The 25,587-nt window shown below is 39.7% G+C and overlaps 2 protein-coding genes and 1 non-coding gene across 3 annotated transcripts; 1 reads left to right on the top strand and 2 right to left on the bottom strand.

Moving 5' to 3' along the window:
- Positions 1–428: 428 nt before the first annotated feature.
- batf2 (basic leucine zipper ATF-like transcription factor 2) lies at positions 429–6,007 on the bottom strand. The gene is made up of 3 exons (XM_017709835.2): positions 5,749–6,007; positions 5,052–5,159; positions 429–2,575 (listed from the first exon to the last, which is right to left on the bottom strand). Exons 1-3 carry the CDS (start codon positions 5,827–5,829, stop codon positions 2,261–2,263), a joined length of 504 nt encoding a protein of 167 aa, XP_017565324.1. The 5' UTR covers positions 5,830–6,007; the 3' UTR covers positions 429–2,260.
- A 9,975-nt stretch (positions 6,008–15,982) lies between these two features.
- arl2 (ADP-ribosylation factor-like 2) lies at positions 15,983–21,567 on the top strand. The gene is made up of 5 exons (XM_017709917.2): positions 15,983–16,205; positions 16,368–16,478; positions 17,038–17,200; positions 17,314–17,394; positions 20,911–21,567. The coding sequence occupies exons 1-5, from the start codon at positions 16,141–16,143 to the stop codon at positions 21,043–21,045; spliced, it is 555 nt and encodes a 184-aa protein (XP_017565406.1). The 5' UTR covers positions 15,983–16,140; the 3' UTR covers positions 21,046–21,567.
- Positions 21,568–24,742: 3,175 nt separating this feature from the next.
- Positions 24,743–24,815, bottom strand: LOC119262738. Its single transcript, XR_005129870.1, has one exon. It is a non-coding gene; the product is annotated as a small nucleolar RNA SNORD31 (small nucleolar RNA).
- Positions 24,816–25,587: the final 772 nt, after the last annotated feature.

Genomic DNA, 25,587 nt, shown 5'->3' with positions numbered 1-25,587 from the left:
TTGCAGCCTGTTCAATAAAAGAGCATTTGCATTTAAAGCACATAATTTCCCTTGTCTCCTTCTTTTTTTCTTCATTAGAGAAAAGAGAAAAAAAATCTTTCCTATTCTGAGTCAGCTCTGATTATTTTCAGAAACTCCTTACATCCAAAATTGTACTTTTTCCTCCCTCTTTCTGTCTCTCTCTCACTGTCTCTACCTCTCTGTATTTGTCTCTCTTTCATTCTTGTTATCTCTCTGTCTCTCTCTTTATTTCTCTTTCTCTCTTTCTTGGCACATATACCTTCTCACACAAAGTCCGACTGATGTGTGTTTTTATGTGTATGTGTGTGTTCAGTGCACAAAAAGTTTTTTCATCTAATCATCATCAACAAAATGTAATAGACTTTACACTTCACATTTGAAATGACTTTAAATTCCATGTCTTTCCAATAAAAATATATTAAATATATTACATATGACTTAATACAGTGATTAATAATGCAGTCTGTAATTGAATACATTCTATACTTTACACCTGAAACAGAAAGAAGCATATTCATTAGTTGAATGAATGTTGAATAATACATGCCCCCCCTTGCCTCCACCTGACATTTATTAGGAACACATATCTTGAAGGCCCAACTTGTAGCCCTACGTCTATTCATACCCTCTTCATGTTAGCTATCCTTTAGCCATTTATCAGTGTTTAGCTTCTGACAATTTAACTGCTCTTGGTTGGACATTTTGGATGACGGATCACTCACAAAAGCACTAATATGTGAAAAAAACCCTTAAATCAACCCTGCTCTGCCTGATACTGGTTTACCAGCAACACGCATGTCTTATATAAGTGTCACTTCAGGACTGAGAATTGTTCACCACCAAAATAATATCTGGCCAACAGCTATCCTATGGTCAGCAACTGACCGGTGATGAACAGAGGAGATGGTGGCAGACAGACATGAACTGTACTGAGCATATAGTAAACCGCTCATGAAGTGCCCAGTTAGGGGAAGTACAAGGCAGGTTTATGAAATAAAGCAAATATGCATATATGTTTTTCATATATTGTTGATGTTGAAACAAAACCTCATAAAACCATTTTAAAGGGGACGTTTGTCCAAGACCAATTGTATTGTTGGTGTTCACAATTTATATAAAAACAACAAAAATGGAGATACAAGGCTTTAGCCTGATTGTAAATACATATGTGTGCATGTGTGTATGGATATATGGATGTATGGATGCACGCACCCCAACATCACTTAAGCTACTTTACGGGGCAAAAGCATTTGGTTGCATTTACAGCTTGTATAGGCTCCATGGAAAAGCATTGTCCATGCAAAAGCATTGGGAGCAGCTGCTCATGAGATCACCAGTGCCAAGCACCAGGTATAGGGTATAAAGTCCTCCAGCATGAAGCAGTGGAACTGGAGTGATGGAGCACCATTGAATGCCTTTGGGTGTCATCCAACATCAGTACCAGACCTCACTGATGCTCTTTTGGGCTGAATGTGATCAAATCATTATAGCAATTTTCTAACATCTAGTGTAAAGTCCTCTCAGAAGAGTAGAGACTGTTAGTGCAGCAAAAGGGGACAAAATCCCTGTTAATACCCTTCATTTCAGAAGAGATATTGTTTGAGCTACAAATGCGTCTACAAAATCTTACAAATCATGTATGTACATAGAGATGCATCTTACATATAGATCTATGTTCATATATGTGTGTCTTACATCAATATTAAAGAGATCAGCAGCAAATGGTTCAGTAGTCACTAGCAGTGTGTAGGCTTTTTGCCTAAGGTCCATGGCAGGGTCATCCAGCCCTTGTTCTGGAGAGTTTAGTTCTAGCCTTAAAACAACTGACCCTCCTAATTAACATCTCCAATCTTAGAAGATGCTATTATCCCTCTCAGTGAATTAACATTGAAGAAAGTGGAGGAATTTTTTCAGGCAAGCATACCCTAAACTATCAGTCCATACCACCTGTGTTCACAAGTAGAAGAGGTTATTGTGCATACAGTCTTGTTTTGTAGAAATACCTGTTATTACAGAATGTAAATCAATTGTAAATACAATTACTAATGTAAATGACTATGTAATTAAGTTCATAATCATGTTATGACATTTGAATAGTATAGCAAAGACATAACACTCAACTTATTAAACACCTGAGCATTAAAGCCAGGATAGGGCTGGGTCTCTGTTTCTGTGTTTGTTGCCAGTCATCTGGTTCCTTCTTCAACAGGCACTTTTTTTTGTCAAAATAGCTTTTGTCTTACATGTCCATCGAGTCCCAAGGCAGCCATTCATTTCTTTCCAGAAGATCAACCAAACAGAAGCCTGGCTCTGGTGTGGGTAGAGGCAGAACTGGAACCTCTGGAATTGGATTAGAGTCGAAAGTTGGTGTCAAGTCTGAGGTAGTGGTGCTGGGTGTGGACGCTGTGAAGGGCACCGAAGGCCCCGGCAAACACTGTACTGTACAGTGGGGTTCATGTTCCTTCAAAATTGTAGTGTAATGCTGCAGTTCCTTTTTCAGTTCAGCGATCTCTTTCACATAGGCAGCATTGGACGTCTCCAGAGTCTGCAGCTCCTGTGTGGACAAGCAAGGGTTTAGTTTTCACCTCATACGCAAAGGATTTAACTAAACACAGTAATGTTTGCATAGCTACTGTTGTTTATATATGTCCTGGCAAAAATGGCTTGTTTTATACAAGGATCTTCTCATTTGCAAATAATTTATGGTAACTAAACAAAATGCAGTCCTAAATTTAAGGTTGAAATGGTACAGAACATTTACAATGTCTAATGTTTTTTAAACTCTGTAACAAAAATGGTCTTTAAAGAACCCACTATTGAAAGGTTTTTTAAGGGATCAAAAGCAGCTCCTTTATGGCAAAACACAGAGAATGGCTTTGTATTTTTACACACTTACTGTTATAATAATCGTAATGTGCCCTTGCTTTGATTAAAGGATTCGGTTTTCTTACAATCCTAAAAATGAAGTGGATCTTGGCTTGGGCGGATTACACTATGAAAAGAACCTTCACATTAATTTGAGGTTCTTCACACTCACACATCTCATTTATGAATACAGTTTTTGGGAAACCAAAAGTTGTTCTCATCATTTATGGACATAGAAATTGTAGCTATTTCAGGGGTTCCTGGGTAGTTCTAACATCTAACAAGCATTCACCACAACCTGAGTTTTGAAACCCAGCAGTGCCACAGCTCAGTTAGGTAAACAACATATACTTTGCTTTTCACTCTGTTTACCTACTTGCTGGCACTCTTTCTATCACACACTCCTGCCAGGGTATGTTCTCCTCCTGAGGACCCAGTTATGGATGACCACCAGATTGCTGGGGTTCAAACTTCAGATAGTTGCACTACTTAGAAAATTCTGAAATTACTCAGATTTCTGTATGCAAAATAATTTAACCCCCAAAACTCCAGGTTTATTACAAAGAATAGCTTATTATTCAGTAATTAACAGACATTATTGTAAACTGGCTAAGCTATTCTAAGGTTATAGAAGTGTGTAATAAAACATTGGGCCCGCTTGTGGGCCCTGGCCAATTATGGGGTTAATATACTAAATCTACTATATACTAATATACTCTTAAAAATGCTGCTGTTTTAACTTTAAAAAGTAACCAATTGAAGATGCCACAGGTTTCCATAACTGGCAGCCCAAGAGGAGAAAATGCTTGGTGACTGAGTTATGGAAAACAAAGAGAGGAAATTGAGTTCAAAACGAATTATATGTTGTTTACCTAATATAAGAGATGCAGAGGTAAAGAAATGTGAGTTGAGAGAACTTTTGACTGAAAGTCTGAGTTGAGGGAACTCAGAAAAGTCGTGTTATCATATGGCTTCTGTCCAAAAACAATTTAGATTAATTGTTATATTATTTTCCCCATGCCTTGTTTTGATAAAAGGTTTTATTCACACATCCTGCTGGATAAGTCATACTGTTCCCTGGTATTCTGACGAAAATCAGGCCTGAGGATAATGTCAAGCAGAGGGAAAGTCCAACATTTATACAAGCCCAAAAGAGAAAGTGAAAGTGAAACATGGCTGAAGTTCAGAATTAAATCTCTGTTCCCAATGAAGAGCCTATTCATAAGGTAGACCAGGGAAATACTTAAAGTTAATATGCATGAAGAACCACAAAATACTTCTAAATATTGGAGTATTTCATAATAGTTACCAAGAAATTGCTCAAATGGAGCATAAACTGAACTCATGAACTGTGGAATTTGGCCTCCTGTAACCTCAGCCTCCTCTTCCTTTAACATAGCCTGTTTCCAAGAAATGCCTGCCAGGACAGGCACAATTTAACACACACACACACACACACACACACACACACACACACACACACACACATACACCTACTACCTACTCACCAGTGATTACATTCTACTGAATAATTACGTCACTCTGCTACTTAGTGTGAGATCATAAAATATCCACACACACACACATTCATAAACGTCCACCCACACAATCTTGTTTCTGTGAATTGTGGGGCATTACATAGATTTCCATTAGGTTCCTAGCAACTTACGCCAACCTTAACCAGAACTACTACTAGCCTAACCCTAACCCTAACCTTAACCTTACCCTCAATTTAAAATGTAAAAGGTCCCCACAATGTGAGCGCAGGGACAAAATGCCATTAACCTGGTCTGCGCACACATACCGACACATACACACACACACACATATACAAATAAAAATTCACACACAAAGTGCAGAGGAGGTCTGAATGTACACAAGATTCTCAGCAGGTCATATAAGACTGAGTCTCATGAATTATCTTACATACATACATGACTGTGGTCTTTGATGGCTCCATTCCCCATGTATATGCAGGGAATGTAGGTTTAAGGTCAAATATTGCCTCATATCTAGTTTGCTTACCCATCCCTGGCATATATAGATATAAATGCGTGGTGACTTAGGTGAGAAAGCCAGAAATGAGAATATTTGACATTTAAGCTTATGTCCTAGACAGCAAGATGTTCAGCCATAAGTGATTGTGGGTGTAAAAGCACACTGACCTCATGCAGCACATCAGCTCTCTCTGTCTGTTTTTTGCGGCTTCTGCGGGCTGCGTCTCTGTTTCTCTGTCGCCGCTGACATACCCTCTCAGGTGGCTGATCTATAGCCTGAACACAGCAGACACATAAATACATGCATAAATTAATCATTAATCCATTCATTAACAAAAGCAGCTGCAATACTACTACTACTGCTACTATATATATATATATATATATATATATATATATATGTGTGTGTGTGTGTGTGTGTGTGTTTTTATATATATATATATATATAGTAGCAGTAGTAGTAGTATTGCAGCTGCTTTTATATATATATATATATATATGTGTGTGTGTTTATATATATATATATATATATATATATATATATATATATATATATATATATATATATATATATGTGTGTGTGTGTTAAGCTGTTATACAATATATTAAGCTTTTAAATAATAATAATAATAATAATAATAATAACAATAATAATAATAATAATAATCGTCATCATCATTAATAATTATTATTAGAATCATTGCGACAATTTGTTTTTATCATTACCAATCATTATTATATTAATAAATATACTATCACTATCAGTTATTTACATGTGTGTCAGCTCTGTGTTAGAGCCAGATTACAGCGGCCTACTGTTATTATTATAGTGTATTATAATGAAAGCCTGTGATAGACGCGTTACCCAGTCGTGTGGACTGTGAGCGTCGCTTCCACACAGAGAGCTCGTTCCCCGGTCCAGTTCCTCCATGAGCGCAACCGGCATCTCGAGGCAGCTGGCTGGCTGTGCTGGTGGTGAAGTGCGGCGGTCAGGACTGAACTCAGATGCCCTGATGAACTCTCACGCCTTCACCGCTTCTACAGGGCTGCTTTTAAACGCGCACACAGACACAGCGCTGTGTTTCTCAGACAGCGCGCGGACCAGCCGCACTCAGAACGCGGCAGTGCAGCGAGCGCGTGCACAGTGACTGATGATGAAACCCTGCCGGCTTTATAGCTCGCGCTCGCGACCGCAGGCGCTTTCAGTTTCACCTTATTTTAAACGCCCGTGTTCGCGGAGCAGGAGGAAGCACGAGCCTCTTCCCGCACTGCCCATTTCCCGCTCTCACAGCCCCACAAGCGCCCACGCACGTTCTACTGCTCACTACACACACACACACACACACACACACACAAACCGTTATCCTAATAGTGCCAGCCATGCTTTAACACCACCACTTCAAGCTTTATGAATCATGGTCTGAGTCCTGAGTCTAAGTACACGTAGGGACGGATCATGGGGCCCCAGGGACACAGGAGTCCCCTTTTCCCACCGTCATTACTAAATATGTTCTTATAGTAACTTCGCTGATTTTTTTAAACACTACTTGTGTAAACCTATACATCCTATATATACTTACACAACCTGTGTGTGTGTGTGTGTGTGTGTGTGTGTCTCAAACTACAGCTGCTTAAGAAGACAGGAAAGGCTTTTTCCAGACATGCCTTCCAAATAGTCTGTTTGGAGATGGCATCAAATGGTAGTTTTGGAGACTTGGTGATCGCAAGATGCTACTGGAACTCTCCAACAGTGATCATTTGGGATTTTTTATCCTCCTCACTGTGCATGGGTGAAAAAAAAAACATTTGGGTCCTCATCCATTCAAGTTTGTCACAGTTCCAGTTGACTGGAACCTTTTAATTATTGCCCTAATGTAAATGAGGGCCATTTTTCTAGCCATGTCCTGACTTATGAAGGGTATTTGAATTGTGCGTTCTCTTCTCTTTTCCCTGTTGGAGAATAAGGGAACTTGTCCTCTGTGCTACCTCATTTATATACCACAATGAAACAGGAAGTCTTAGATTACTGCTTGAGTGTTCCTAAATAAAATAAATACAAATGGAATGAATGCAGGAGTTTCATTTTGTTTCTAAGAATTCACATTTTTTTCAGTGTGAGATTAAGCTAATTCTCCAAATGGTGATTTTCTTATGTTTTTACTCATCTTTATCAGGGGTGTCAATAATCATGGAAGGGACTGTATATATACCTGAAGATTCTACAACTACCTATACTATACCTATATATCTATATAAACCAATATATCCTATACTTGTACATCTATATAAACCTAAGGATCCTATTCACACATATCTGTATATACCTTTAGATCCTAAGCCTACATATGTATATAAAAATAATCTACACCTAAATATCGACATAAACCTATATATCCTATACCATACATCTACATATAAATATATATCCTAAACCTAAATATCTACATTAAGCTATAAATCCTTTATACCTCTATATGTAATTATATAAACTTTACATTCACAGTGGACTGTCAAAGGACCCAGTCTCTTCCAACTGATGCTTTTGTTTTTCAAATCCCATTTCCTGCAGTGTGAGAGTGGTCAGAAAAAATTGAAATCCCTTGGCACTAAGCCAACAAGCACAATGGCAAAGTACATTAAAATGAAATTATAAGATAAGAGTTTTGTTCCAAAATGCATTACAAACCGCTTTTATATTTTTTATGATATGGTATATCTTTTTATGATATACGCTGTTGGGAGTGAGCTTTACACATACAAATGATATGAAATATCAGTGCTATATTGTGATTGATACCACTTTTATCAGAGAAATAATGATGTCTTTTCCATTAACATCAGCTATTGTTCCTTGTTACAAACACAAAATACAGTAATTTGGAGTGAAACTCACACACACACATTTTCTAAGCCGCTTCTGCCTCAGGGTCTCGGTGGGGGGCGGGGTTGGGGGGGGTGCTGGAGCCTTTCCCAGCATTCAATAAGCGGAAGGCAGGATACACCCTGGACAGGTCGCCAGTCCATCGCAGGGCGGAATGAAACTTCAAATATTAATAATAATTGTTAGTAAAGTAATTTAGCAATTACTGTATTTGGCCCTTTAATTAAGTAATGAGAAAATTTTTTAGAACACTAAAAATGGGTTAAACTGAGTAGTAACTAACCATGCATTGTCATCACAAATCATCTTCAGGCATGACTGACGCGTGGAAAAAAAAAACATGCGTGTGTGTGTGTGTGTGTGTGTGTGTGTGTGTGTGTGTGTAATAGGGCTAAGACTTTTTGCTTTAATTGATCGCCTAAACTTTTATTTTAAATCATTCAAGTAAAAATGTTTCATTCCATGCGTCAGTCATGCCTGAAGATGATTTGTGATGACAATGCATGGTTAGTTACTACTCAGTTTAACCCATTTTTAGTGTTCTAAAAAATGTTCTCATTACTTAACTAAAGGGCCAAATACAGTAATTGCTAGATGAGAAACCAAGAAGACACATGCTGGTGTACTGGTCAGTTTGGTACATAAATGGCTATTTTTGCGCTTTTGTCATCAAAACCCCTGGTACTTATCAAGCTTTACTACAGTGGACCACTTCACATCAAAACATTATAAATTACTTTGTTTACATCTTTATCATTTAATTATGCAGAAACTTTGATAAATCATTTACATTTTACATTTACATTTACAGCATTTAGCAGACGCTCTTATCCAGAGCGACTTACAAGAAGTGCTTTGTCAATCTAGAGAAAGTACCTTTGCTAGTTACCAATAGCTTAGAGAAAAAGACAGTCCTGAGCTCAGATACTGTTAGAAACAAGATGTCACTGCAGACACCAAGAGAAAAAGAAACAGAGTTGAACGCAGAACTCTGTGCCATTCAATGCAATACAATAACAATAAGATACAATACAATACAATAAACTACAATACACAGTGAAGTACAATAAAATAAGTGCAGCTTATAAATCTGTGGTATTCCCCTCTAAGCCCTAGTGAGATGGCCCAAGTAAAAAAAAATTCACAGTTAAAAGACAGGTTAAATACAGGTGAAATATGGGGATGGTTAATCCTGTATTAAACCTGTATTAAACCTATATTAACACATGTGGCATATGGGGGATGCTTAATCCTGTAGCAGAATCAACAGTAAATAAAAAAACATTATTTTCTCTATATAAGCACGTTATGATGCTTCTGACTGAATAAAAAATGATTGCTCATCTCATATGGATCATTTATCTTTACTTTCTTGCAGCAATGTACAATAAGCATACTCTCTTTAATGACAGAAAACAATAATACAATAAAAATAGCATTATTACCAGCACATCTATTTTGCTTCTGACCAAAACCACTTTAACATAGATCAACTTTTCTTATGATCCCTGACCTCATAAGCAAAAACTGCCAAGGACTTGAAGGCAGCGTAATTCAACTATTGCCTCATCTTTTTAACACCTTATATGGTCGCGCATCCTGTAGGCATGGCATGTGTTGAGGGATAGTTTGGGAAGTGATGAATGTCTGGCTCACGCCTCTTTCTGTTTGCTGAGGGTTGCATAACATTCAGCCTTCAGCAATGTTCCTTTTGCTTTTTCTTTCAGTGCTCAATTACCCTTTGGGAGCTTTAATGAGGCACACCCAGAGATGTTCCCAGGGATGAGTCTCTCATAAGAAGAGCAAATAGGAAAATACATTTCTAAAACTTTGTCTGAATCACAGAATTTCTGGGATTTACTTCCCAAGATTAAGATAATAGTGATATGTGCATTTAGTGGTACAAGAAAACTTCTTAAAATATTTGTTAATGGGCTTGAGGAGAGAGAAATACATTGGTTTTGGGAGGAAACCACAGTTTGTTTGCTTTTTTTGTTTCTTCAGTGGTGTTTTACTGACTAGCCAACCTACACATTACATGTATGAATTCCCCTTCAAGCCCACTCATCCAGATGGTAATAATAATCTTTAAAAGTTAATTACACTGACATGAAATGTGCTGTTCTGAAGAAAATTTCAGCATCGTTCATATTGGCAGTAGAAACCAGACTTTAATGCCCCTTAAAGCTACCTCATACAAAGTTATTACATGAAATAGTTACAGATACACTGTCTCATGCCTCACACATTGTTTCAGGACAATTCTGCACTTTCTGAAAGACAATTGTAGACTTTAACCAGAGATGTTATTTCAGAATTGTAAAGTCTTTGTTTTACGACATTTGAGACAGTTTTAGTTCATAGTGTTCCAAAAATCCATTCATGGTGAAGGTGTACATATAGGTTGTTGTTAGGTAAAATAATACTCAAATAAAAGGTTTTTCACATTTACTACTACTGTTATGATCATGGCACAGAAAACTCAGGAGAGGTTTGGATTCACTGGTATTTTCGAATAGCATATTCATATTGTATTTGGAGTCTCCTGGATCCTATCAGCAGCACTGTAAGACTTCTGAAATCTTCAGACGTCTGGTTCCTATCACAAGCACAGTAAAGACATCTGAAATCTTCACACGTCTGGTTCCTATCATAAGCACAGTAAAGACATCTGAAATCTTCGGACGTCTGGTTCCTATCACCAGCACTGTAAAGACATCTGAAATCTTCACACGTCTGGTTCCTTTCAGCAGCACACTAAAGACATCTGAAATCTTCACACGTCTGGTTCCTTTCAGCAGCACACTAAAGACATCTGAAATCTTCAGATGTCTGGTTCCTATCAGCAGCACTGGAAAGACATCTGAAAATTTTCTCACATCTGGTTCCTATCATCAGCACTGTAAAGACATCTGAAATCTTCACACATCTGGTTCCTATCACAAGCACAGTAAAGACATCTGAAATCTTCGGACGTCTGGTTCCTTTCACCAGCACTGTAAAGACATCTGAAATCTTCACACGTCTGGTTCCTTTCAGCAGCACACTAAAGACATCTGAAATCTTCAGATGTCTGGTTCCTTTCAGCAGCACTGTAAAGACATCTGAAATCTTCACATGTCTAGTTCCTATCACCAGGACTGTAAAGACATCTGAAATCTTCTCACGTGTGGTTCCTATCACCAGCACTTTAAAGACACCTGAAATCTTCAGACGTCTGCTTCCTTTCAGCATCACTGTAAAGACATCTGAAATCGTCACACGTCTGGTTCCTATCACCAGAACTGTAAAGACATCTGAAATCTTCGGACGTCTGGTTCCTTTCAGCATCACTGTAAAGACATCTGAAATCTTCAGACGTCTGCTTCCTTTCAGCATCACTGTAAAGACATCTGAAATCGTCACACGTCTGGTTCCTATCACCAGCACTGTGAAGACATCTGAAATCTTCAGACGTCTGGTTCCTTTCAGCATCACTGTAAAGACATCTGAAATCTTCAGACGTCTGGTTCCTTTCACCAGCACTGTAAAGACATCTGAAATCTTCACACGTCTGGTTCCTTTCACCAGCACTGTAAATACATCTGAAATCTTCACACGTCTGGTTCCTTTCACCAGCACTGTAAATACATCTGAAATCTTCACACGTCTGGTTCCTTTCACCAGCACTGTAAAGATATCTGAAATATTCAAACATCTGGTTCCTATAACCAGCACTATAAAGACATCTGAAATCTTCACACGTCTGGTTCCTATCACCAGCACTGTAAAGACATCTGAAATCTTCACACGTCTGGTTCCTATCACCAGCACTATGAAGACATCTGAAATCTTCAGACGTCTGGTTCCTATCACCAGCACTGTAAAGACATCTGAAATCTTCACACGTCTGGTTCCTATCACAAGCACTGCAAAGACATCTGAAATCTTCACACGTCTGGTTCCTATCACCAGCACTGTAAAGACATCTGAAATCTTCACACGTCTGGTTCCTATCACCAGCATTGTAAAGACATCTGAAATCTTCAGACGCCTGCTTCCTTTCAGCATCACTGTAAAGACATCTGAAATCTTCAGACGTCTGGTTCCTTTCAGCAGCACACTAAAGACATCTGAAATCTTCAGACGTCTGGTTCCTTTCAGCAGCACACTAAAGACATCTGAAATCTTCAGATGTCTGGTTCCTTTCACCAGCACTGTAAAGACATCTGAAATCTTCACACGTCTGGTTCCTATCACAAGCACTGCAAAGACATTTGAAATCTTCACACGTCTGGTTCCTATCACCAGCACTGTAAAGACATCTGAAATCTTCACACGTCTGGTTCCTATCACCAGCACTGTAAAGACATCTGAAATCTTCACACGTCTGGTTCCTATCACAAGCACAGTAAAGACATCTGAAATCTTCAGACGTCTGGTTCCTATCACCAGCACTGTAAAGATATCTGAAATCTTCACATGTCTGGTTCCTTTCAGCAGCACTGTAAAGACATCTGGAAATTTCACACCTCTGGTTCCTATCATCAGCACTGTAAAGACATCTGAAATCTTCACACGTCTGGTTCCTATCACCAGCACTGTAAAGACATCTGAAATTTTCAGATGTCTGGTTCCTTTCACCAGCACTGTAAAGACATCTGAAATCTTCAGACATCTGGTTCCTTTCAGCATCACTGTAAAGACATCTGAAATTTTCAGACATCTGGTTCCTTTCACCAGCACTGTAAAGACATCTGAAATCTTCAGACATCTGGTTCCTTTCAGCATCACTGTAAAGACATCTGAAATTTTCAGACATCTGGTTCCTTTCACCAGCACTGTAAAGACATCTGAAATCTTCAGACGTCTGGTTCCTTTCACCAGCACTGTAAAGACATCTGAAATCTTCAGACGTCTGCTTCCTTTCAGCATCACTGTAAAGACATCTGAAATCTTCAGACGTCTGGTTCCTTTCACCAGCACTTTAAAGACATCTGAAATCTTCAGACGTCTGCTTCCTTTCAGCATCATTGTAAAGACATCTGAAATCTTCAGACGTCTGGTTCCTTTCACCAGCACTTTAAAGACATCTGAAATCTTCAGACATCTGGTTCCTTTCAGCATCACTGTAAAGACATCTGAAATTTTCAGACGTCTGGTTCCTTTCACCAGCACTGTAAAGACATCTGAAATCTTCACACGTCTGCTTCCTTTCAGCATCACTGTAAAGACATCTGAAATCGTCACACGTCTGGTTCCTATCACCAGAACTCTAAAGACATCTGAAATCTTCGGACGTCTGGTTCCTTTCAGCATCACTGTAAAGACATCTGAAATCTTCAGACGTCTGCTTCCTTTCAGCATCACTGTAAAGACATCTGAAATCGTCACACGTCTGGTTCCTATCACCAGCACTGTGAAGACATCTGAAATCTTCAGACGTCTGGTTCCTTTCAGCATCACTGTAAAGACATCTGAAATCTTCAGACGTCTGGTTCCTTTCACCAGCACTGTAAAGACATCTGAAATCTTCACACGTCTGGTTCCTTTCACCAGCACTGTAAAGACATCTGAAATCTTCACACGTCTGGTTCCTTTCACCAGCACTGTAAATACATCTGAAATCTTCACACGTCTGGTTCCTTTCACCAGCACTGTAAAGATATCTGAAATATTCAAACATCTGGTTCCTATAACCAGCACTATAAAGACATCTGAAATCTTCACACGTCTGGTTCCTATCACCAGCACTGTAAAGACATCTGAAATCTTCACACGTCTGGTTCCTATCACCAGCACTATGAAGACATCTGAAATCTTCAGACGTCTGGTTCCTATCACCAGCACTGTAAAGACATCTGAAATCTTCACACGTCTGGTTCCTATCACAAGCACTGCAAAGACATCTGAAATCTTCACACGTCTGGTTCCTATCACCAGCACTGTAAAGACATCTGAAATCTTCACACGTCTGGTTCCTATCACCAGCATTGTAAAGACATCTGAAATCTTCAGACGCCTGCTTCCTTTCAGCATCACTGTAAAGACATCTGAAATCTTCAGACGTCTGGTTCCTTTCAGCAGCACACTAACGACATCTGAAATCTTCAGACGTCTGGTTCCTTTCAGCAGCACACTAAAGACATCTGAAATCTTCAGATGTCTGGTTCCTTTCACCAGCACTGTAAAGACATCTGAAATCTTCACACGTCTGGTTCCTATCACAAGCACTGCAAAGACATCTGAAATCTTCACACGTCTGGTTCCTATCACCAGCACTGTAAAGACATCTGAAATCTTCACACGTCTGGTTCCTATCACCAGCACTGTAAAGACATCTGAAATCTTCACACGTCTGGTTCCTATCACCAGCACTGTAAAGACATCTGAAATCTTCACACGTCTGGTTCCTATCACCAGCACTGTAAAGATATCTGAAATCTTCACATGTCTGGTTCCTTTCAGCAGCACTGTAAAGACATCTGAAATCTTCAGACATCTGGTTCCTTTCAGCATCACTGTAAAGACATCTGGAAATTTCACACCTCTGGTTCCTATCATCAGCACTGTAAAGACATCTGAAATCTTCACACGTCTGGTTCCTATCACCAGCACTGTAAAGACATCTGAAATTTTCAGATGTCTGGTTCCTTTCACCAGCACTGTAAAGACATCTGAAATCTTCAGACATCTGGTTCCTTTCAGCATCACTGTAAAGACATCTGAAATTTTCAGACGTCTGCTTCCTTTCAGCATCACTGTAAAGACATCTGAAATCTTCAGACGTCTGGTTCCTTTCACCAGCACTTTAAAGACATCTGAAATCTTTAGACGTCTGCTTCCTTTCAGCATCATTGTAAAGACATCTGAAATCTTCAGACGTCTGGTTCCTTTCACCAGCACTTTAAAGACATCTGAAATCTTCAGACATCTGGTTCCTTTCAGCATCACTGTAAAGACATCTGAAATTTTCAGACGTCTGGTTCCTTTCACCAGCACTGTAAAGACATCTGAAATCTTCACACGTCTGGTTCCTTTCACCAGCACTGTAAAGACATCTGAAATCTTCAGACGTCTAGTTCCTATCACCAGCACTGTAAAGACATCTGAAATCTTCAGACGTCTGGTTCCTTTCACCAGCACTGTAAAGACATCTGAAATCTTCACACGTCTGGTTCCTTTCACCAGCACTGTAAATACATCTGAAATCTTCAGACGTCTGGTTCCTTTCACCAGCACTGTAAAGACATCTGAAATCTTCACACGTCTGGTTCCTTTCAGCATCACTGTAAAGACATCTGAAATCTTCAGACGTCTGGTTCCTTTCACCAGCACTGTAAAGACATCTGAAATCTTCAGATGTCTGGTTCCTTTCACCAGCACTGTAAAGACATCTGAAATCTTCAGACGTCTGCTTCCTTTCAGTAGCACTGTAAAGACATCTGAAATCTTCAGACGTTTGGTTCCTTTCAGCATCACTGTAAAGACATCTGAAATCTTCAGACGTCTGGTTCCTTTCAGCATCACTGTAAAGACATCTGAAATCTTCAGACGTCTGGTTCCTTTCACCAGCACTGTAAAGACATCTGAAATCTTCACACGTCTGGTTCCTTTCAGCAGCACTGTAAAGACATCTGAAATCTTCACACGTCTGGTTCCTTTCAGCATCACTGTAAAGACATCTGAAATCTTCAGACGTCTGGTTCCTTTCACCAGCACTGTAAAGACATCTGAAATCTTCACACGTCTGGTTCCTTTAAGCATCACTGTAAAGCCATCTGAAATCTTCACATGTCTGGTTCCTATCACCAGCACTGTAAAGACATCTGAAATCTTCACACGTCTGGTTCCTTTCAGCATCACTGTAAAGCCATCTGAAATCTTCACACGTCTGGTTCCTTTCAGCATCACTGTAAAGCCATCTGAAATCTTCACATGTCTGGTTCCTTTCACCAGCACTGTGAACAATGTTGAGTTTCTCTATGATGAAGTCATACATTATGACTGTTTACATGTGAACTACTGAAGTGTACAGACCCTTTTAAAACCGTTGAAATTGCCCTTTAACTCCACAGGGCGAGCAGTAAAACGACGGTTGGTCTGACCGATCTAAACAGACACGCCCTTAACCGGGCCGAGAGTGGGGCACGTAGGCACGAGAATCAACCAATCAGTTTCCTCCACCATTTTTCGCGGTGGACCTAGTGACCAATGACGTTTGAGTATGTTAGAGCAAGACTTCCTGGATTCAGAGCGAGCGCAGTTAGCGTGATGGGCAGCGGAGAAGAGGCGCTTTCTTAAAGACAACAGAAGACTTTATTCAGAGATGTAATTTCAGAATTATAAAGTCTTCCAGGTATTATTTCGTGGTCGTTTCTGGAAACAGCAGTCGCTATGGGTTTACTGACGATACTGAAGAAGCTGAAGCATAAGGAGCGGGAGATGCGCCTCCTCATGCTGTATCCTTCATGTCTTCTTAACGCCCAGACCTGATGTGTGTTACTGTGTTCAGCTGTAGTTTTTAACTGGTTGTTAATGTCGTATAATCACCAGCCTTGTTACTGATGTGAAATGTTGGCTGCTAGTGCTGTCCTGTGGCTTCTTAACCACCACGGCTTTAGTGGACTGGACAATGCTGGAAAAACAACCATCTTAAAGAAATTTAACGGCGAGGATGTCAGCACTATTTCCCCCACCTTAGGATTCAACATAAAGACACTAGAGCATAGAGGGTAATATACATGCTTTACTGTACTGTTTGCTTTTACATGACCTCTCGTTAAGTTGTAGTAAATCTAATGTTTGAAGCCGGAGCAATTAACTTAATCAATTAATCAATTAATGTCATATCTGAAATGCTGAAATCTGCATGTTCGCTGAGCTCGCCTGAGCACAAATCTGAAGAAATTTTACAATTAGGTCTAACCTTAAGCCTAAAAAGTGAGCATTTGTTGCTTAATTTTTATCAGAGTATAGTTTATATTGGATTACTGATATTTTACCCATAAATAGAAGATCTAAATGTGATTATGAATAAAGGCATGAAAATGACATACGATCAAAAAAAGGTTTATGTACTGTTAGACAATCATCAAAGGTCTATGCACCATCACTTTAAACCTGTCAGAACTAATTCTGTGGCAGTTTGCTTTATCATAGAAAATGTATGTGTTAACGTAAATGGGTTAATTTTATTATTGCTTAAACTGTATGTAAGTGTGCATTTGACCTTTGTTGGATATGTCTTGGATATATGTCCTTGGCTATCTCTTTCCTTTAATGTGGGAACAGGTTCAAATTGAATATCTGGGATGTAGGAGGTCAGAAATCGCTGCGGTCGTACTGGAGGAATTATTTTGAAAGCACAGATGGACTGGTGTGGGTGGTGGACAGTGCAGACAGACTGAGATTGGAAGACTGTAGGAAAGAACTCGGTGCACTGTTACTGGAGGAGGTGAGAAAGTTCAATCGGTAGAACTGAACTATTCAAATATTTGACTGTATTCTCAAGGAGTATTCAGTCATCAGAAAATGTGATCTTGCATCTCTGTTTGTTGCTCGTACCAGAGACTAGCAGGAGCCACACTTATTGTATTTGCCAACAAACAAGATCTGCCTGGTGCCTTGTCCAAGGATGCCATAAGAGAGGTTAGTGTTTCTTCTTTATATAGATCAGGGAGCTGTTTAAAAAATCAGGATTTCTAAGGTAGCCAGATCAGCTTTAAGCCCAAAGTTGGCACTGTCCAATAGAAGGAGAGCTAAGGGATGTTCCTGTTGGACATTTCTCACTTTTGGCTTACATCTTGCAGCGTAATGAGAAGTCCTGCTTTGTGGAATACCCCTTAGGACTAGGACATATAGGGTCACATCACTGCCCAGTGTATTGATGCTTTAGTATTTGAATTCAGTGATCAAGGGATTGACTGTACAGTGCTCTGGCCTCTAAGAACATGACCTGCCCATCCTTGACATATATCATAACTGCTTGATGGATTCTTGTAGCTCAACTCAGCCCAGCATTCTTTATTCTCAGGTCTTTCATTTCACAGCACTGAACTATGTTGAATTTTGAGTTGGAACAAAGATGACACACAAATGGTGTAGCCATTTACTGGGTAAACCTGCAAACAAGGCAATGATTGCATACTAGATTTTGGGGTTATGATGGTAATACTGTATGTAAAAATTGTGATATTTAAAAATAATGATGGTATTTCAAGTTTATAAAGTGTTAAATTTCTAAACCATGTCTGAACAGACAAGCACATTCCATCCATTTTTATTTTAGAGGGATTGCTGATTGGTGGTGTGGGATCTCACCAATAGGTGTAGCTCATAGAAAAGGGGCAGAAATCAGAGCCATGAAAAACTAAGCATGATAGCAGCTCAGCCACAGCAAAAAGTTACATGTATCAGAACTGAACATTCTCTGCACACATCACGAACATGTTCATTTTCAGCTTTCAGTCCAACATCATTCACTCAACTTTGCACTCTCCTCTAAATGGGAGTTATTTTAGCATTAGTTGGCCTTTGCTCTGGTACGTTTGGCCTGCTAACTAAACTCTCTCTCAAACATTTTTAGTCATCTAAATTTTAATCAACAGAGCACCTATAGCTGTTTGTTAAGGTAGCCTATCAGGCCATATATACAAACACCATAGAACAGTTTTAAATTCACCTTATTTTCTGTTCTGTGGTTACTTGTCATGACTTTGTCAGAGCTTTAGTTAGCCAGAATCAAACATGTTCTGTGGTGGGCAGAGCTGTTCGAATGCTAGCAAAGCTAATGCTAACCAGCCTCTCTCTCCTAGTAAACAGCACGGATTAACATTTATCAATTGTTCGATAGATGGTTTGACATCTATTAAGTGAAGGTTTGAGAATCATGCACTGTGTTCACTGATTTGGTAACCATGTAAATTGAGCTACTCTTTTATTATTTTTAAAATGACACTAGACCAGAAGAGCAAAAAGTGTTAAAAGTGAGCAGCTCAGCTTTTTTTTTAAAAAATAAACATATCAGTCATCACATACCCTATACCCTAGTGAAATGGCAGGGAGGTATTAAATAAAAGATACAACCAAAGCTTACTAGATATTGCCATTTCAGATCTGTTTTTCCCCACATATCTGGCCCACAATTACAAAATGTTGAATACAACCTAGTTACATATCCTTATATTAAAATTTGTCATAAACCACTGCTCAGCATTTTGTATTTTCCTGCTCTAACATACCCGGTTCACCGCAGCAAGGGCTTGTTAGTTCCTTTGTGCATTGGATCTGGTGGGAGCATGGTCACTTCTATCAGTGCTACAACCCCTGGCAAAAAGTATGGAATCACCAGTCTGGGATGAGCACTCATTCAGACATTTTATTCTGTAGAACAAACTCAGATCAAAAACATGATGCAATAATAAGGTCATTCCAAAGTGCAACTTGTTGGCTTTCAGAAACACTAAAAGGAAATAAAAAAAAAAACATTGTGGAAACAAAGTAAATGTTACTTTTATTGAGCAAGCACGGGAAAAAAATATGGAATCACTCAATTCTGAGGAAAAAAATATGGAATTACTCAAATTGGAGATAGAAAATAAGGACACACCCAGTCAATTTCCTTTCCCTAAATGGACACCTGCCTCAGATTAGATCTGCTCGTTAGTCTGCAGTTAAAAACACCTGCAGTCATGACACCTTGGAGGGCTGCTGGACGAAGTGGAGTGGCAAGAACCATGGCTCCAACAAGAGAAATGTCTCTTGAAACAAAAGAGAGGATTGTGAAACTTCTTGAAGAAGGTAACTCTTCACGCATGGTTGCTAAAGATGTGGGCTGTTCACAGTCAGCTGTATCCAAGATATGGACCAAATACAAACAGCATGGAATGGTTGTTAAAGCCAAGCGTACTGGTAGACCAAGAAAGACCTCAAAGCGTCAAGACAAAGAACTTAAGGCCATTTGTCTTGAAAACCAAAAAAGTACAACTAAACAGATGTAGCATAAATGGGAGGAAGCTGGAGCCAATGTATGTGACCGAACCGTAAGAAATCGCCTAAAGGAAATGGGATTTCAATACAGGAAAGCTAAAAGAAAACCATCATTGACACTTAAACAGAAAAGAACAAGACTGCAATGGGCTAAGGAGAGGCAATCATGGACTGTGGATGACTGGATGAAAGTTATCTTCAGTAATGAGTCAAGAATCTGCATTGGACAAGGTGATGATGCTGGAACTTTTGTTTGGTGCCGTTCCATTGAGATTTATGAAGAGGACTGCCTGAAGAAAACAACCAAATTTCCACAGTCCTTGATGATATGGGGCTGCATGTCAGGCAAAGGCACTGGGGAGATGACTGTGGTTAATACTTCTATCAATGCACAAGTTTACATTGACATTTTGGACAGTTTTCTCATCCCTTCAATTGAACAGATGTTTGGAGATGATGAAATAATTTTCCAAGATGACAATGCATTGTGTCATAGGGCAAAAACAGTGAAGGCATTCCTTGGAGAACGACACATTCAGTCGATGTCATGGCCTGCAAATAGTCCAGATCTCAACCCAATTGAAAAAAATGGTCCACAAGAAGGCTCCGACCTGCAAAGCTGATCTGGCAACTGCTATCAAAGAGAGTTGGCACCAAATTGATGAAGAATACTGTTTGTCACTCAAGTCCATGCCTCAGAGACTGCAAGTCGTTATAAAAGCCAAAGGTGGTGCAACTAAATACCAGTGATGTATTTTAAATGTTCTTTTGTTTATCTGTTTTTCATGATTCCATATTTTTTTCCTCAGAATTGAGTGATTCCATATTTTTTTTCCCCGTGCTTGCTCAATAAAAGTAACGTTTACTTTGTTTCCACAATGTTTTTTTTTTCCTTTTAGTGTTTCTGAAAGCCAACAAGTTGCACTTTGGAATGACCTTATTATTGCATCATGTTTTTGATCTGAGTTTGTTCTACAGAATAAAATGTCTGTGCTCATCCCAGACTGGTGATTCCATACTTTTTGCCAGGGGTTGTACTTCAGGACTGGGACTGACAGCCACTGTCATACAGTTACCATTTTAGAGATGCAACTTTGTCACAGCAGCTGGGTGCAGAGGTTTGCACTTGAAGTTGCAGAACAGTTTACATTCTCTGATCTGATTCTGTCTGGACAGGCTCTAGCTCTGGATGAGATCAAGACACATCATTGGTGTATAGTGGGCTGCAGTGCGGTGACGGGTGAAAACCTCCTGATGGGTGTTGACTGGCTCCTGGATGACATTGCTGCTCGGATCTTCACAGCAGACTGAAAAAGCTGCCTTAAATATTTAAATTCCTGTCAGCCAAGTGTGCTGCAGTTGTAACTACAGAAATTAGCCTCAGTCTGAGTCTGTGGTTATATCAGAGGGCACTTCAACTAGTGTGTGATTTTGAAGGACTTGTCATTTTCAGTTCATTAATGGTGCAGAATTTCAGGTTGCCACTCTTCCAAACTCGAATAAGCGATGCATTTAAGCATTTAGATCCTCCTACACACTGAAAACTGTTCACCTGTTCAGTGGGGGAAAACAAAGGTCTCCACCATGAGTGGAAGACTGAAGATGTACCTTCTGTGTAGTAACTGTACCAGCTTATGGTAATTCTGCAGATCCTTGCCCAGGAAATTGGTTGCCAGTGATCTTTGAGTATTCTGTCATTCTTATGGTTGTTGTAGTCTCACGATGACCATCAAATGAGATTAAATAAACCAAATAAACATGACCAGTTCAGAATTAACTTCTTTTGCTGTTTTACCCCTAAAGATTAAAATGACTTTAACATGTCACTTGAAATCTCTTGTACGTTGCATTTTTTAAAATAATTAACATTTTATTTGCACACACAATTAGGTTTACAGATACTATTACCTTAGGACATACACTGTATTGCCAAAAGTATTCACTCACCTATCCAAATTTAGGTGTATAAAACAAAGCACCTAGGCATGCAGAATACTTCTACAAACATTTGTGAAAGAATGGGTCGCTCTCAAGAGCTCAGTGAATTCCAGCATGGTACAGTGATAGGATGCCATGTGTGCAACAAGTCCAATCGTAAAATTTCCTCAGTACTAAATATTCCACAGTCAATGGTCAGTAGTTTTATAACAAAATGGAATTGATTGGGAACGACAGCAACTCAGCCCCGAAGTAGTCGGCCACGTAAAATGACAGAGCGGGTCAGCAGATGCTGAGGGGCATAGTGCTCAGAAGTCACCAACTTTCTGCAGAGTCAATTGCTACAGACCTCCAAGCTACAATTGGCCTTCATATTAGCTCAAGAACAGTGGAGAGAGCTTCATGGAATGAGTTTCCATGGCTAAGCATCTGCATCCAAGCCTTACGCCTCAAGCGCAATGGACTCTAGAGCAGTGGAGACGTGTTCTCTTTAGTGAAGAATCACGCTACTCCATCTGGCAATCCAATGGATGAGTCTGTTTGGCGGTTGCCAGAACAGTACTTGTCTGATTGCATTGTACCAAGTGTAAAGTTTGGTGGGGGGTTGTTTTTCAGGAGTTGGGCTCACCCCCATAGTTCCAGTGAAAGGAACTCTTGATGCTTTGGACAATTTCATGCTACCCACTTTGTGGGAACAGTTTGGGGATGGACCCTTCCTGTTGCAGTATGACTGCGCACCAGTGCACAAAGCAAGGTCCATAAAGACATGGATGAGTGAGTTTGGTGTGGAAGAACTTGACTGGCCTGCACAGAGTCCTGACCTCAATCCGACAGAGCATCTTTGGGATGAATTAAAGCGGAGACTGCGAGCCAGGCCTTCTCGTTCAACATCAGTGTCTGACCTCACAAATGCACTTCTTGAAGAATGGTCAAAAATACCCATAAACACACTCCTAACCATGTAAGCCTTCCCAGAAGAGTTGAAGCTGTTATAGCTGCAAAGGGTGGGCTGACATCATATTAAACCCTATGGATTAAGAATGGGATGTCACTTAAGTTCATAAGTATGTGAAGGCAGATGAGTGAACTTTTGGCAATATAGTGTACATACTCTTGGTTAACAGTGGACATAAAGGCAGGAAGAAAAAAAGACAAAATTGACTAGGACCGTGCCTCAAGGTAAGATATTAACAATTGCCATATTTGCCAAAATTTTCTGATTTAAGTTGGTCAGTTGCTCTAATGGAAGCACTGTTGGGACAACCAGAGATTAACAGATTGAACCTGAGGATTGAACCACAAAAAATACATTCCTTGGCCAAAGATACTAATATAAGCAGGTGCTTTGTTTCATAGTCAAGTACAGATTCCATATCAGTTTAATAGGAACAAAGCAGGAGTGCAAACATTCAATATTTTCATAAATTAAGTTCATAGTGGATCCCCTACCAGCAAAATTGTATCTTGTCACATGATTAAACACTATACATGTACCCCTTTCCCGTTTATCTGAAGCAAAGATTTCAGCAATCTGCAGAGATCTTATGCAATACCAATTCTGAATGACACTGCAATCAATTATTTTTCATGGACCTAAGTGGCCTAAAGAAATACTGGGGAGAGGAAAAGAACCCTCTTGCAAATGACTTACAACTTTCATTATTGAATGTTAATACAAAATATCCTGAAAGTTACTGTTTGAGACACGGGACTGTTTAAGATGTCCTGGTGTAGTTCCAGACTTGGTTTCCTGTTGACTGCTCCACATTACAGTAATGTTTTGGCCTAAATCAGTGGTGGGGAACTCCAGTCCTGGAGGACTGGATTCCAGCAGTCTGGGGATTTTCCAACTCAAGCACACCTGATTTCAATGATCAGTTATCTATAGTAAGTGCATGTGCTACAGGAGGGAATTCCCCATCCTGGTCTGGGAACAAGGGGGGGGGGGGCTAAATTTAGGACATGTCAATTCAGAGGCATTTTAAAAGTGAAGATCTATAGAAAGCAGTGTTTATTTCATTCCTCCAGCTGAACTGTAAGGAATTTTAACCATACACTGGAGCACAGTAGACTGCCACATTCTCCTCTTGCCCCTTTTGGCTACAAGATTTGCGAGAGCTTCTACCACGACCAATGTATTAAATGGCACACAAAATACCCATCATTTGTCACTGAAGTAGTCCCAAAACAATGTTCAATTAGTCAAGCATATGTATTATAGAGCCCATGTTAGTGGGGCCATCAAAGAAAGAGTGGTAGGATTCAAATGTTTATTTTAAGTAGACAATAAAAAAAAAAAAAAAAAAAGTACAAGAACTGAGCAAGTCAATAGCAGGTTTGGCTGTATTAAAAGGAAAGTCATTTTTAAAGCTAGTTACAGCTAGACAAAAGTAGACCCTTTACATGCACCAAGATTGTGAGTGATCAATATAAAAAATATATATTTTTTTTATAAAAAAATAAATGCACATTGAGCTCCCCCAGAGCACTTGAGCAATCAGATGGTGGGAACTCATTGGTCCAAGTCAGACATTGCTCAGATCTTTTCTTTGCAGCCAGCCACTATACTCTTTACACTCAAACCCATCTAAAAGATATTTAAATCCTTCATTTCAAGCATGTAATTGGTTTCATTGTCTCCCACTGTTTTGCTGCCATCTCGTAGGTGCTTGCTCACTTCTAGTAACGTGGTCGCCAGACACGGTGGTGCGGTGAGTACCGCCATCACAGCAAGGAGGGCCTGGGTTCGATACCCCTGCTGGGTGACCTCTGAATGGAGTTTGCATGTTCTCCACCTGTCTGCGTGGGTTTCCTCCAGGTTCTCTCGTTTCCTCCCACAATCCAAAAACGTAGTCCAATTGGATATGCCAAATTGAACCTGTGTGTGAGTGTCTGCCCCGTGATGGACTGGTGACCTGTCCGGGGTGTATCTCCTAGGGGGGGGGGGGGGGGGGGGGGGGGGGGGAGAATAAACCTTGGTCACTGAATGAAGTACCATTCGTTTGCCATTTTGCTGCCACTTTTAGTTGCTACCTGTAAGCCACTCATTGCTACATTACTATGCTTCTGAGATAGATCAGAGGGGATACCAATCAGTCAGCTCAATCAGACTGGGGCGGTATTCAGCACTCATCATCTCCAACTTTACTTTCTGCACAGTGATGCTTGTATTAATGAGGCATAATTTCTTACCTGCGGAGAAGTTATCCAACTAGGCAGATCCACCTTAAGTTAAAAGGAACAAAAATTAGTTTGTTTTCAAAACAGGCACACATGTAAAGTACATGTGCATCATCAGTAACAACATTTGTCCTCAGGAATTCAGATGAACAAGATTCCCAATCATATCATCATAAGATGCATAATACTGAAATGGTTAGAGGAGCAATTATGGAAATACCTGAAGTTCTAGTAGGTTCTCCCATTCTTGAACAGCCCTGCAAGGAAACAGGAAATAATTACTGTTCTGGCCATAACCTGACATGCATAAGAGAACACTGAGGTTTGCACAGGGGCTCAAGAATCAGTGGTGGAAAACTTCTAGAAGTGTTCTGGGGTTTGTGCACATTGAGTCTACATTAAGGAACTGCATGCTGGCAAAAATGCACCAATAAGCTTTAGCTCTACTCCTTACAGTATTAAACAGACTACTACATGTCTACTTCCACAGTGTCAATTCTGAAAACTGAGGGCAAGTTTTGCCCAGGTGTCATTTTAATCCCAAATTAAAATGTCTACACCAATGGACTAGCCAAGACCACTCCTGCCGTCCTTCAGCCATCCAAGTCAAGTATGTGCAGTCAGTAGAAAACTTGGCATTGGAATCTGGCATTTTGCCAACACCATGGTTTCTAGTGACATGTGAAGATGCATTCAGGCAAATCAGAGGGGATACCAATCAGTTAGCTCATTATC

This window comes from Pygocentrus nattereri, chromosome 2 (genome assembly GCF_015220715.1).
Source record: "Pygocentrus nattereri isolate fPygNat1 chromosome 2, fPygNat1.pri, whole genome shotgun sequence".
In the NCBI taxonomy this organism is placed as follows: Eukaryota; Metazoa; Chordata; class Actinopteri; order Characiformes; family Serrasalmidae; genus Pygocentrus; species Pygocentrus nattereri.
This window is presented reverse-complemented; position numbering and strand designations above follow the sequence as displayed.

Excerpts from the sequence above, each read along its gene's own strand:
- batf2 (XM_017709835.2), bottom strand. The coding sequence starts at position 5,829 with ATGCCGGTTGCGCTCATGGAGGAACTGGACCGGGGAACGAGCTCTCTG. Across the intron at positions 5,160-5,748 it reads CTCACAGTCCACACGACTGG|GCTATAGATCAGCCACCTGA; the intron begins GTAACGCGTCTA and ends TGCTGTGTTCAG. Across the intron at positions 2,576-5,051 it reads GAGCTGATGTGCTGCATGAG|GAGCTGCAGACTCTGGAGAC; the intron begins GTCAGTGTGCTT and ends TTGTCCACACAG.
- arl2 (XM_017709917.2), top strand. The coding sequence starts at position 16,141 with ATGGGTTTACTGACGATACTGAAGAAGCTGAAGCATAAGGAGCGGGAG. Across the intron at positions 16,206-16,367 it reads GAGATGCGCCTCCTCATGCT|TGGACTGGACAATGCTGGAA; the intron begins GTATCCTTCATG and ends CCACGGCTTTAG. Across the intron at positions 17,395-20,910 it reads CCAAGGATGCCATAAGAGAG|GCTCTAGCTCTGGATGAGAT; the intron begins GTTAGTGTTTCT and ends CTGTCTGGACAG.